This window comes from Podarcis pityusensis (genome assembly GCF_964106645.2).
Source record: "Podarcis pityusensis genome assembly, chromosome: 2".
NCBI lineage: Eukaryota > Metazoa > Chordata > Lepidosauria > Squamata > Lacertidae > Podarcis > Podarcis pityusensis.
This window is the reverse complement of record NC_138029.1, coordinates 19,168,104-19,181,466: the sequence shown is the minus strand read 5'-3', so window position 1 is coordinate 19,181,466 and position 13,363 is coordinate 19,168,104. Positions and strand designations below refer to the sequence as shown.

At 43.3% G+C, this 13,363-nt stretch overlaps 1 protein-coding gene across 2 annotated transcripts in view; it reads right to left on the bottom strand.

Annotated features, from left to right (window-relative positions):
• Nucleotides 1-404: 404 nt before the first annotated feature.
• Nucleotides 405-13,363, bottom strand: part of HLF (HLF transcription factor, PAR bZIP family member) — a 76,056-nt gene continuing 63,097 nt past the window's right edge. The window contains exons 3-4 of one of the 2 annotated variants that reach the window (XM_080995004.1): nucleotides 12,728-12,948; nucleotides 405-8,586 (exon numbers count right to left, since the gene is read on the bottom strand). In XM_080995004.1, coding sequence (XP_080851130.1) covers nucleotides 8,368-8,586; nucleotides 12,728-12,948 — 440 coding nt within the window. In that variant the 3' untranslated portion in view covers nucleotides 405-8,367. The remainder of the gene's footprint in view (nucleotides 8,587-12,727; nucleotides 12,949-13,363) is intronic. The other variant, XM_080995005.1, reaches the window with a different exon arrangement.

Genomic DNA, 13,363 nt, shown 5'->3' with positions numbered 1-13,363 from the left:
AATGCAGAAACCCAGAGTGCTAACACTTCTTTTACTTCAGCCAAGCAGAAATTTGCCTCAAGCTACATTACAGTGTCAAAACCCTGCTGAGGCCAACATTTACACATGACCCAAACAGGAACAGAAAGTCGAGTGCTTTCTCTCTCCTGGTTGCTCTGGAAGGTGGAATAAGTGGAGTTAGAGGATGCTCCAAGGACAGCCATTGGGCTTCATGGATGGATGAGGATTTTGATATTGGTCTCTTTGCTCCAAATTTATCACTTTCCAGAAAATTACACAGGCTCTTTATAAAGAAACACTGTCGCTAATGACCGTGCCAAAATTAAGAATCCCACCCAAACTTTGGGTGCAAGCTCACCTCCCCATCCTGATGCATGAAAAGAAATCGACACTCAAGAGAAGAAAAAAATTAAATGATTTTATTAAACATTAAAGAATAACAGACAGGAAGATTTGGGCTGAAAAGCATACAGAACGCAATCCATTTCATGACATACATTAAATTTGATCTTATTTGTTAAAATCCTGTTAACAGAGGTGGTCTTGTGGTGTGGCCAGAAATACAGTGGTTGATCATGGGAGAGAGCAAGTGAAAAAAAGATTGGTACCGGACTAAGTTCACTGTATTTTGGACACAAAGAAATCTGTGGGACACAAGGCCTGTCATGACTCAACTTCTCGCACTGATTTCAACGGGACATTTAACATAGTCCGGATCTAGTATTTTGTTTTATATCCTTTTCCAAGTTAAAAGAATAATATGCAAAATCACTATTCCGTTTTTCAAAGTACATGCATGCGCTAATCCAACCTCACAATCTCTCTCTCACACATACACACACTCCCGAGTAAAAACAAAGGCAGGTATCGCAGGAAAAGAAACAGCAGCTCAAAAGATAAGGCTAGGTTTTGCTCCTTTACATACACCTGACTCTCATGGAATGATGTGTGATCTCAAATCCTATACAGCAGGGGCAGACAGTTCATGGTACCAGGCCAGACTTGGGTTATTGACAACCGTCAGGTATAGAGAGCCTTTTAGCCATAGCCAGGCTTCCAGTTACTGGTTTCCTGTAACCTCCCTCCCAGCAGATGTGCCAGTCTGGAGATTTTAGAAGGGATATCTCTTCGTATCCCCACACGGCCATCTGTCTTAGATTGGCCCTCCAGCTTGTCAAATTGCTGACCAGAGTTACAGAGTCACCAATCAGAACAAAACCCAGTTCTGCCATGGGATCGGGTCAGGGAGCTTTTGCTGGCGGGTTCTGTGCCACGATGCAGTCCAATAGCAGCCACCCGTCCCTTGAGATTGTGCCTGTTATTTTCCTGGCGCCTGGCTTGTCGTTTTCACTCACTTTGTCCTTCCAAATAAGTTGGCCACCAGTGTGCTTTGGCGGGCCAGCTGTGAGGCTGGCCGGCCAGCCGGCCAAAGTGGGAATCCTCTCGGAAGCAGCAGGAAATTCACCTTGAGGGTTTGCAGACCAAGCAACAGGTACAGGGCTAAGAGGTGAAGCGATTGCTTCACCGCATGCTCAATGCCACAAAATATAGGCAGTTGTTATAAGTTACTACCGCTAACTGTTTGTAGAAACCTTTGTATAATTTGTGCAGTATAACCAAACTTAATCGAACATACCCCTAACCACTCTGCCTGGAAAATTCAAAGTTTACCTGGAACCATAAGATAAAGTCATTGCTTCTGAAAATAAGCTTTTAAAAGAGCAGTGCATACAAGACCACGAAGTCTGCAGCAGAACTTTATGTCTTGCAGAATATATATATATATATATATATATATATATATATATATATGCCATATGTATTTCTTTAATGCCTCAAAAGGTTCCGCTGAAGTCTAGCAACTAAAGATGCGAAAAGGATTGATTCACCCAACCCAAAAATTTAGGCTGAGTTTGGTAAAGCAGTCATGTTATTGGCTTATCACTTGGGTCTCCAACTACAATTCCTATCATCCCTGACCACTGGTCCTGCTAGCTAGGAATGATGGGAGTTGTAGCCCAAAAACAGGAGACCCAAGTTTGGGAAACCCTGGTTTACCGCAAGCCAAAGTTATTTTTTTCTTCTAAGGTTGCAGTCCTATACCTACTTACCCAGTGGGATTTATGTCTGATTAGACTTGTGAAGAATTGTGGTATCATATTTTTTTAAAAAAACCACTGACACTTTTCCAGGGTATGTAGGTTCTACGCCAGGGACCGGGGATGTGTGACCCTCCCAACTCCCATATATAACTCCCAATGTCTCTACTGGCCATTCTAGATGGGGATGATGGGAGCTGGACTCTGACAACATCCACCAGGTTCCCTACATTATTGCTTATGGACACTGTAACCTCGAGTCCTTTCCTCCCGACCTAATTGCACATTGGAGCATCAAAACACCCATGGCAGACATCAGATCAGCGCCTGCAGTCATATTCAAACATCATGTCGCAATCACCACATGAAACAGTCGTGTGCATTCTGCCATAGAAATGTGAGAATTATAATTTTTAAAAGGCCTTTTTTCCCCTTTATTTTTTGCTCCCTGAAATGTGCCCACAGCCTGGCATTGTCTTTTTAAAGGGCATTTTTTAAAAAACAAAAACCTGAGCATGAATCAGCCAGAGTTAAGCACTATTAAGTCTCATTGATTTCAATAGGAAGGAGTTTGAATATGTGCTCTCCCCATGGACTCAATGGGACTCCGTGGAACTTTTATCTTTGTTTGGGTTGCATCTATGACTTTCGTTTTTACAGACGGTGGGATCTTTTTATTTATTATTAAATAACTTTTTCCTTTTTCTTTTTTACTGGCCAGTAAATAATAGCTTACATTCTAAATAGCTACAACATATTCCCTCCACTGGAATAATGGTCCATAGAAATACAGACGTGGTCAAACAAGTGGTACATTTTTCGGAGGGGCAAAACCCTCTCCAGGAAATCTGCATAATAATGGGAAATCAAAATTGCCTATGCCACAATAAGGTGTATTTTTGACTAAATCACCTTCAGAATAAGGTGCGTTTTATTGGAATAAACAAGTGTTTGCTTTGAGAAGAAAGCAATTCTCGAGAAACCCATAGCACCATAACTTCCTGATGTACGAATAATGTGCACCCGTTTTTGTTTTTGCTTTGTTAGAGCAAGCCTCATCGTGACAAGGAAATAACTGTTCTGGCCTGTTTGAGTGTAACAATGGCAAACCATAATACAGATAATTCACCTGGCTGGGCCTGACCTAGTCCTCAACCAGAGGCAGAATGAGGTGGGCAAGGAAATGGCAGAATCAGTGTTTCACGAGTCGGAAAGTCATAACCCACAGGCAATAAGAGGCATAGGGATGACCCTGGCCCCAAGAATCCACACAAAAGGGTGCAATTCAGGTCAGCTAGGTTTTACACAGAGTAGACCCACTGAAATGAATGAGCATGACTATGAGTAAAAGTTCAATACCACCCAGTGTACCTTATAATTTCAACAGGAATTAAAAGCACCCGAGACCTGTCGCATACATTGCAATTTTCAGCTTAACTTCTGACAGTTTTCTTCTAGCTGGAACTCACTAAAACTCAGTTGCAGTACCTCTCAGGTGGGAGCCATTGCCTCACTGGCTGACAGGGCCCAAAAGGATGTTTTTATTATGATTTATCACTGATGTTCTGTAATGTGTTTTTAATGTTGTACACCACCCTGAGATCTTTTAATAAAGGGCAGTATATAAATTGTAGTAGTACAGTGGTACCTCGGGTTACATACGCTTCAGGTTACAGACTCCGCTAACCCAGAAATAGTACCTCGGGTTAAGAACTTTGCTTCAGGATGAGAACAGAAATCATGCTCCAGCAGCACGGCGGCAGCAGAAGGCCCCATTAGCTAAAGTGGTGCCTCAGGTTAAGAACAGTTTCAGGTTAAGAACGGACCTCCGGAATGAATTAAGTACTTAACCCAAGGTACCACTGTAGTAGTAGTAGTAGTAGTAGTAGTAATAGAATAAGGGAGGCGTTCATGGTGAGTTGCAGCACCTCTTTTTCTAGAAAAATAGCACCAACATCTGAAAATGTCAGGCATACAGGTGACAAATGTGGTGTTGCTCCTCAAGAAGCTATGAATGGCTAAACCTCCTTGTTGTGGAAAAAAACACTGGGCGGCAAAGCATGGTTTGCCTCTGTGTAATATGTGAATTGTTCCCCAAGGATAGTGCATGAAGCTTACAGTCTCCTTCTTCAATAGAGATGTTCATCAGGAAGTCATCCAGGAGACTCCACAGCTTGACCTTCCTTACAACTAATCCAGAAAGCGGCAGGAGACTGGGAGTGGCCGCCCTGACCATATAACACCGGTCCTGAAAGACCTACATTGGCTCCCAGTACATTTCCGAGCACAGTTCAAAGTGTTGGTGCTGACCTTTAAAGCCCTAAACGGCCTCGGTCCAGTATACCTGAAGGAGCATCTCCACCCCCATCGTTCAGCCTGGACACTAAGGTCCAGCTCCGAGGGCCTTCTGGCGATTCCCTCCCTGCAAGAAGTGAGGTTACAGGGAACCAGGCAGAGGGCCTTCTTGGTAGTGGCGCCCGCCCTGTGGAAGGCCCTCCCATCAGATGTAAAGGAAACAAACAACTATCTGACTTTTAGGAGACATCTGAAGGCAGCCCTGTTTAGGGAAGTTTTTAATGTTTGAAGTTTTATTCTGTTTTTGTCCTCTGTTGGGAGCCACCCAGAGTGGCTGGGGCAACCCAGTTACATGGTGTGTGTGTGTGTTTACAAATTTAAAAAATTACCGTATTTTTCCGTGTATAAGACGCCCCCAAGTATAAGACGACCCCTATTTTTTTAAAACCCCAAATTAAGAAAATGCACTATGCACGATCTGTGTATAAGACAATCCCTTATTTTAAACTTCAAAAATTTAGGAAAAAATATAGTCTTATACATGGAAAAATATGGTATTATTATTTGGGAAGCCTGCCTCACTCTAAAGAACCATTGGGTTTGTGAAGTGTATACATGAACAAAAGAAGAGGAAGTCACACAAAAAGGATGCTCCTCAGGGTGGAGGCGACACCTTGCCACAGCAGCAAATGTGAAATGTGAAAGAAGGCAGAGAATGTGCAAGCTTTATTACTGTTTTGGTCAAGATGCTGTTTAACTTAAGCCCTGTGATGAGCATCACAGAGTATTTTGTGCCTTTTTCCCTTGGCAAATGGGACTCACTGCATTGTTGTTGGAAAAAAACCATCCTCATTACATGAATGGGAAAACAGTTATTTATTTATTAGAAATACAAAGGACCCTGGAGAACCGTGGTTTGTTTGTTTTTTTAACTTTCATAAAATGTTTAGGGCACAATCCATCCGAATGTGGGCAAGGCCAGCTATGCACGGAGGAATTCTGCAAAGACCCAGTGAGGTATGTTCCCTTTAGCGGCTTTCATACACTGCAGCGCCCTGAACCAAGAAATGGATATATTGCACGACTCCCTGTCTCAATCCCGCCCATGGTCGCCCACGTGCGCAGTGTTCATCCTCTGAGCATGCGCCAAGGTGGCACGTGCTGAGGAGCGCAAGGAACAGCAGTGCCCGATTCAACCCAATGCGATCTCTTCGCATGCAAGCAGCTGCACCCACATGGCGATGGATCGTGCCCCAACGTAAAGCACAAAACCCTTCCAAAGTCTCAGTGGTAAGCAAAAAATAAGAAAGATCTCAAGGGGGAAGGGGGAACAACAATCTAGAAGCGTCTCCTCTCTGTACAATGCTAACGAATATATAAAGAGATATATATCTTTGCTCTGCCTTTAAACATGGAATAATTTCTTTTTATTTCTCCTCGCTGTGATATATGCTCTCTCTCTCTCTCAAAATACACAATCAGCATTCGTCCTTGAAAAATACTGTACAAAAAAAGCACACTCTAATGATTCTGTAGAAACTTTATACATATCGTAATAATCGTGTTCTTTTGGTCTTCAGAAAACATTTGTATGGATTGGATTCGCCACAGTATGACAACACCATCACCTTTCCATACAGACCTGCATCTCCTACATTCACTTTTTAAAAAAATCTCCTGCAGAAAGTCCACTATAATATAACACAAGTGTCGAAAGCAAAATGAGAACAAAAAGCGGAAAACAACAGGAGAAAGTTTGAGAGCCATCGGTTTTATGATGCAATCGGAAACAAAACATCTCAAGGAAAAGTAGGTTTTGCAAAAAGTGACTTCTCGCCGAGTCAAAAGAATCTAGAGAAACAGCAAGGGAGAAGTCCACAGAAAGTATTTTACAGAAAAGTTGAATATACAGCTGAATTTAAAGTCTTTAATCACATAAACAGGACTTGAATAAATGCAAATGGCAAAGGAAATAACAACCGTAACAGCAATAATAACAATAAACCCTCCAAACTCCAAAAGCGGTGAATATTTGAAAGTTTTCGTTTTTGTTCTCTTGCCAACGAATTGCCATGTGTCTTTTGCACCCCAATCCAGCAAGGGCAATCACTGCCCCCTTATGCCCTATTAACACCAGTGGGCTGTTTGAGGAATGGGGCAGGTGTGGGGCTGAGTCCAAACACAACCTCATCCTCTCCCCATTAATAGGGAATCGATGTTGCCATAGGAGTCTGGACCAGTTATGCTTTCAGTTTGGGGGGAAGGGGGTGGACATCTGCAAGCACAGCAGTATATTTGCACCAGGCTGGCCCAACTGGGGAGGTAAAACTACACAACCTCTTGTGGTGCCTCAATCTGAGAACTGCCTGTTTTGGCTGTCACCACCTTGACAAACTGTAGCAGCCTGCAATTTTGGAGGAGGTCCATAGGGGCAGCAGAGCAGCTCGATGGCTGGGTTGAATATCCCACGCAGCAGCAACGGGAAAGTTGTAGCCCACCAGTTGCTCCCGGACTCCAACTCCCATGAGCCACAGCAAGTGTGGCCAATGGCCAAGGATGATGGGAGTTGTAGTCCGGCAACATCCAGCGAGCCAAAGGCCTCTCCCCGTTCCTGCAGTCAACAGCCTTTTGATTTCTGCACAGACACACCCCTCACTAGAGGGCAGACATAGCTGTATGGAAGTGTAGAAGAAGTTAATGGGCAATTTTTAACAGAACAGTATCCTAAGTCAGCACTTGGTAATGTTAACGTTGTGCTCAGCGTATGGCACCAGCAGGGGGAGCAAGACTTTGATTTGTCATAAGGTGGCAAAATGCCTAGACTGGCCCTCTAAGTGCACCTTCTGCCTGCACCATCGCTTGACTGCTTTAGAAAACTTATCCCCCACTTTTCTGTTTGAGCATTTGAATCGCTCAGTGGGGACAGCTTCCAGCAATTAAAAACCAAACCATGTTTGAGAGGTTCTTGTAGCAGCCTATCAATAAGTTTTTACAAATTACAAAGGAAAACCCAGTGGAAAATTATCTTATCAGGTAGGGCAGGTGATCCTATGTCCACCTGGAACATTGCAAGTAACATACCAGAGTGCACAAGAGGATTATTGCTTAGGTTCAGGCTGTGCAAAACAAAACAAAAAATAACACTCCCTGTGATTTATTTGCAGTTTTTGGGTTTTAGAGCCATGAAAGGAAACTATCAGCTGTTTCTTACGAGATCTACCGAGAAAACTATCAGCAGCAGTGCGAGCCTGAAGATATCTTCTTTTTTTTAATCACCAAAGCTTAAGAACACAACAAAACAAAAGAAGGAGAAAAATCTATAAATTAAATATTTCTGCAGTGTAGCATTAAAATATCATTTGTGCATTTGCAGTAGCAAGTTAAAAATGTCTGATTAGGCATATTTAAACAATAGATTCAGGGAGGGTAGGCTTTGTTTTCTTCCCCCTCCATTTATAGCGTGATTCATTCTTTCCGTTCTCGTTTTCGAAATTAAATCAAGGGAATGGCAAAAGGGTAAAATAATAATAGTGATAATAATAATAATAATAATAATAATAATAATAAAACCTAGTTCAAAGCAGCACTGGAAAATATTTAATTATTTAATGAAAAGCTTAACTATGGCAGGTTTCAGCAGTCCCAGTGAAAACGAGTCACCCTTCCATTTCCATAAAATTGGGGAGTGCTGAGGTGAACATGCACACACGCCCACACATACACAGACCCGCGCATGCGTGTACGCACATAGAAAAAAAAAAGTTGTACGCTGTTTTTTTGTTTTGTTTCTGTTTTCCTGGTAAAGTGCTGATGGTGAAAGGTTGGGGGCGTTTGGGTGTGGTGCTATCAAGCAATAAACACACTGTCCATCGATTCAAATGCCAACCCACCGAAAAGAAAAAAGAAAGAAAAGAAAAGAAAGAAGAAGGAGGGGCAGAAAGGGAGGGCAGAAAGGGGTGGGTGGGAATGCCATTTACAGAGGACCATGCCGGGCTTCATACTTGGCGAGGACATTCTTGCATTTGCCCAGCTCTTTCCGTAGATCGGCCACTTCCTGGCGCAGAGCGGAGTTCTCCTTCTCCAGGAACGAGGCGCGAATGGCAATCTGGTTCTCCTTCAGCCTTCGAGCGTCTCTGGACCGCTTGGCAGCCATGTTGTTCTTTCTGCGTCTTGCCCAGTATTTGTCATCCTGCTCATTAATCACAGAGAGGGAGAAAGGCAGCGTTAGACTTCAGCAGATTAACGCAGCTTCTGCTACAAGGCACCAGGGCAGGGTCGGCACAGCGCACTTCTACTGGCAGGGCTACATATATTCTGCTTGGCCTTGGCTGCATACATGTCATACTGGGGACTGGCAGCGGCTGCCGGTACCATGTAACACCAGTCCCCAAAGACCTACACTGGCTCCCAGTACGTTTCCGAGCACAATTCAAAGTATTGGTGCTGACCTTTAAAGCCCTAAACAGCCTCAGCCTAGTATACCTGAAGGAGCGTCTCCACCCCCATTGTTCAGCCCGCTGAGGTCCAGCTCCGAGGGCCTTTTGGCGGTTCCCTCACTGCGAGAAGTGAGGTTACAGGGAACCAGGCAGAGGGCCTTCTCTGTGGTGGCGCCCTCCCATCAGATGTCAAGGAAATAAACAACTATCTGACTTTTAGAAGACGTTTGAAGGCAGCCCTGTTTAGGGAAGTTTTGGACGTTTGATGTTTTATCAAATTTTTAATATTCTGTTGGGAGCTGTCCAGAGCGGGGTATAAATAATAAGTTGTTGTTGTTGTTGTTATCACATAATGAATCCTCAGCACTATTGTTAAGGGTGCTGTGGGAGTTAAACTACAGTTCCCAGGATTTCTGGTAGGATTTCTTTAAATGTATGCAGACCAAATCTGAAAATCCCAAGTAGTACGGGCTTCTGTTGTTCTTGTTTTAAGTCTCTAACTCTCATGTTTATGCATACTTTTTGTGAATGTTTCATTTCTGAAACACTCTTTTCTGAATGTTTTAGTTCACTTTCAATTTGTACACTGCCTTTCTCTATCACTATACACAGAAGGCAGTGTGCAAGCTGAAGAAACAACAAAACAGAAACGGTCACACGCTTAATATCAATCTGATCCAATACAAAAAAAAAAAAGTCACACTAACTTTTAAATAGACAACTTATATCAAATAAAAAAATCTCTAATAATCTGTTCAAATGTATTAAATGTTAAATAACAGCAAATAATAATTAAACAGTTTGCACTTATCAATTGCAACAAAGAATTACTAAACTGTAATCTGTAAAAATAACAGCAAGTCACACAAAGCATACAAAACCCTGTAAAAAGGAGAAACAAGGACACACAACTTATTATTATTTTTAAAAAATATCCCTCAACTCCCTGTTGCCCAGAGAGGAAGACTGGAATAAAATGCAAGCACTTTAAGCTACCCAAAAGTAACATTTGCATGCTCTGAAACCATCCTTACAATGCAACCCTGTACAAAGCTAGCTACTCAGAAGTAAGTTCCACTGAGTTCAGTGGAGCTTGCTTCCAGGTAAGTGGGTACCAGACTGCAGTGTATCTCAGCAGCCTATGCCAAAACCCTCTTTCCCCTCCCATTCTTCCTACACCCTGTGGGCTACATCTTGGCTTTATAATTTCCCATCTCCGTCATCATCTCTGCAAAAGAACACAAAAACCAGCTTCAACTTCAGTTCATTCCTGGGCTTATCCAGGCCACGTACAACTTTATTTTAACAAATTACAAAGGCAAATCCTTTAATCCGGTCCTGAAAGAAGCAGGGCTGGCATCTAGAATCACATGCAGCCGAGAGACGATTGGCCGGCCTAATCTGCTTACCCCTTTCCAGAACTACTCTTCTGCACCATGGGAAACGGGAGAAAGCTGTGACCAAACATTCTGGGAAGAGGCGAGGGCAACTCTCGCTGCTATCTTAGAAGAAACTAGAATGACAGCCGTAAACTCCACTGAGCAAGCAAGGGGCTTGACAGCGCTTCCCTGCTCTTAGTTTTCCCCAGGTTCCGTCCTCTAACTGTTCCAATGTATTCAAAGGTTTATGTTTCTTGAGGCAAGCCAGTAAATGAACACGGTGAATATGCACGCACTGGTTGCACTAGGATGTTATCTGGACTTAATAAGCTGAGATATGAATTAGCCTTGTTCCCCTGCGCACAGCTACTTCGTTCCTCCTTTTGTGTAACCGGGGAAAGCAGGTCAGGAAGCCATAGTTGGCTACAGTTTCTAATTTATGCCCGAACTGAGAAACTATGGTTAAGGGCTTCCGAGCAAACTACAGTACAGTCGTACCTTGGAAGTCAAACAGAATCCGTTCCGGAAGTCCGCTTGACTTCCAAAACCAAACTGTGGCGTCTGATTGGCTGCAGGAAGCTCCTGCAGCCAATCAGAAGCCTTGGAAGCCCCACTGGACGTTCGGGTTCCAAAAGAACATTCGCAAACCAGAACAATCACTTCTGGGTTTGGGGTGTCCGGGAGCCAAAACGTCTGAGTTCCAGGGCGTTCGGGAGCCAAGGTACTTAACTTTAAGTTGCAGCTTAAAGGGTAAAGGGACCCCTGACTGTTAGGTCCAGTCGTGGACGACTCTGGGGTTGCGGCGCTCATCTCGCTTTACTGGCCAAGGGAAGCAAACAACTTCCGGGTCATGTGGCCAGCATGAGTAAGCCGCTTCTGGCGAACCAGAGCAGTGCACGGAAACACCGCTTACCTTCCCGCCGGAGTGGTACCTATTTATCTACTTGCACTTTGACGTGCTTTGGAACTGCTAGGTTGACAGGAGCAGGGACCAAGCAACGGGAGCTCACCCCATCGCGGGGATTCGAACCATCGATCTTCCAATCGGCAAGCCCTAGACTCTGTGGTTTTAGAGCACAGTGCCACCCGCGTCCCATAAGCTGCAGCTCAACACACCAATATTAAGAATATGTATGATTTGTTAGACATACCCCTCCATCCCTGTTTTACAAACAACAAATCGCAAACATAAGAATTTTAGGCAATTTCCCAATTAGCTGGGAACTAAATTATCCTGACTATTTATTTTTAGTATTAGTGTTATATCTTTTACTGTTCATTTTATTTATTTTTAAATGAGTTTCTTGATAATTTCAATATTCCTTGCAACTCAAAGGTTTTACAGTCGTACCTTGGAAGTCAAACGGGATCTATTCCGGAAGTCTGTTTGACTTCCAAAACGTTCGAAAACCAAAGCACGGCTTCTGATTGGCTGCAGGAAGGTCCTGTAGCCAATCGGAAGCCGTGGAAGCCCCATTGGACATTTGGCTTCCAAAAGAACATTTGAAAACCGGAACACACTTCCAGGTTTCGATCATTTGGGAGCCAAGGCATTTGAGATCCAAGGTACGACTGTACTACAATTGAGCAATTTATATAGTTTTCTTTGAATAAATACAAGAAATAAATTTATATTTATAATTACTGTATATTTATGTCCTGTCCTCCTTCCCAAATGAACCCAAACCTTTATCTCACATGGGAACTCAAGGATAACTGCTTGATTTTATTATAGATATTTTTATACTGCCGCCAGGTCCCTTCCCATATTCATGGTTGCCCATCTAAACATTGACCACACCTAAACCCGCTTAGCTTCAGCAAAGTTGCTACATCCTGCGCCTTCAGATCATGCCATGTTATGGGCAACCATTAAGATGTTTCAACCGGAGAACCATTCTACCCCTCGCTCTGTGAGTTTCACCATTCATTAACTTTTAATCCACTTGGCTCTCAAAATCTTATGTGCCGACATTATTTTTGGATGATTAAATAGCAGCTTCTTTCATTCCAGAGAATGAGGGAGCCAAGGAAGCACTTGTCTAGGGATAAAAACCTGCCACACAGAAAAATTGAAGTGGATCAGACAGGTCAAATGAAAGCAACACAGCTCAGATTTTTTTTTAAAGAAGGAAAGAAAGAAAGAAAAAAGGAAGGAAGGAAGGAAGGAAGGAATAGAATAATCAGAGACCCAAGGTGTATTTTTATTTTAATAATATTTTAATGTTTCACTTTTAATTGCATTTGACCTATTAGATAGAATGCAGGAAGGGGAAGTTTTGATTTGTAAGGTTCCTGTGCGCTTCAATTTGACAACCTTATTGCTCTCTGGGCCATAAACAAGAAACCCTGTCTAACCCTGAAAGTGGTACAAGTGGCCCTCCAGGATGTTATTCTATGTCCTAATCCCAGAACATTTTAGTCCATCTAGAAATCAGCAGAATGGCTCTAGGACCATGCCTTACTCTCTGGACCTCCAGAGCAGTTTCCACCAAGTTGGACACCGGTCCCAATTTACCTTCAGATCCTCTGGGATGAAGACTTTGCGGGCTTTCTTAATCATTGGCTGCGGCTTCAGTTCCTCCTCGGAGAACTTGCGCTTCCGGGGGTCAAACATCTCCTGGCCAGGAATGCTGGAGAGAGCGAGATCAGCCGGGTCAGGTTCATACCCCACTGGAACCTGAATGGTCTCTGGATCGATGGGGCTTGGCGTGTTGCGATTTGCAGGCACGATTTGACCTGCAGAAAGCAGAGACACCATGGTAAGGAAACCGAAAGGGAGAGAACGTTGCAAATTTGTGGTATAACACATACACACAAAACACACTCCATGACCCATGAAAATGGGGAGACCGAGGACCTCAAAAACTTTACTGAACCTTGCAAAGATGGCAACGCACATCTCAAATATGAAAACGCTTTTACAAGCAACCACACCCTAGGCCAACCCCAACCTCTCTCACCACCACAAGTGAACAGCAGAGAACCTGCACAAGCAACGCTGACACCAAACCCTACATATATTAAATAAAATAGAAACATCGCCACCCGACCCCACCCCTACCCATCTTCCCCCTCCCCCCTTTCCCCCTTTTCTTGCTAATATCTCAACAAATGAAACCGATTTGTAAAAACGTTACATGGAAAAAATACA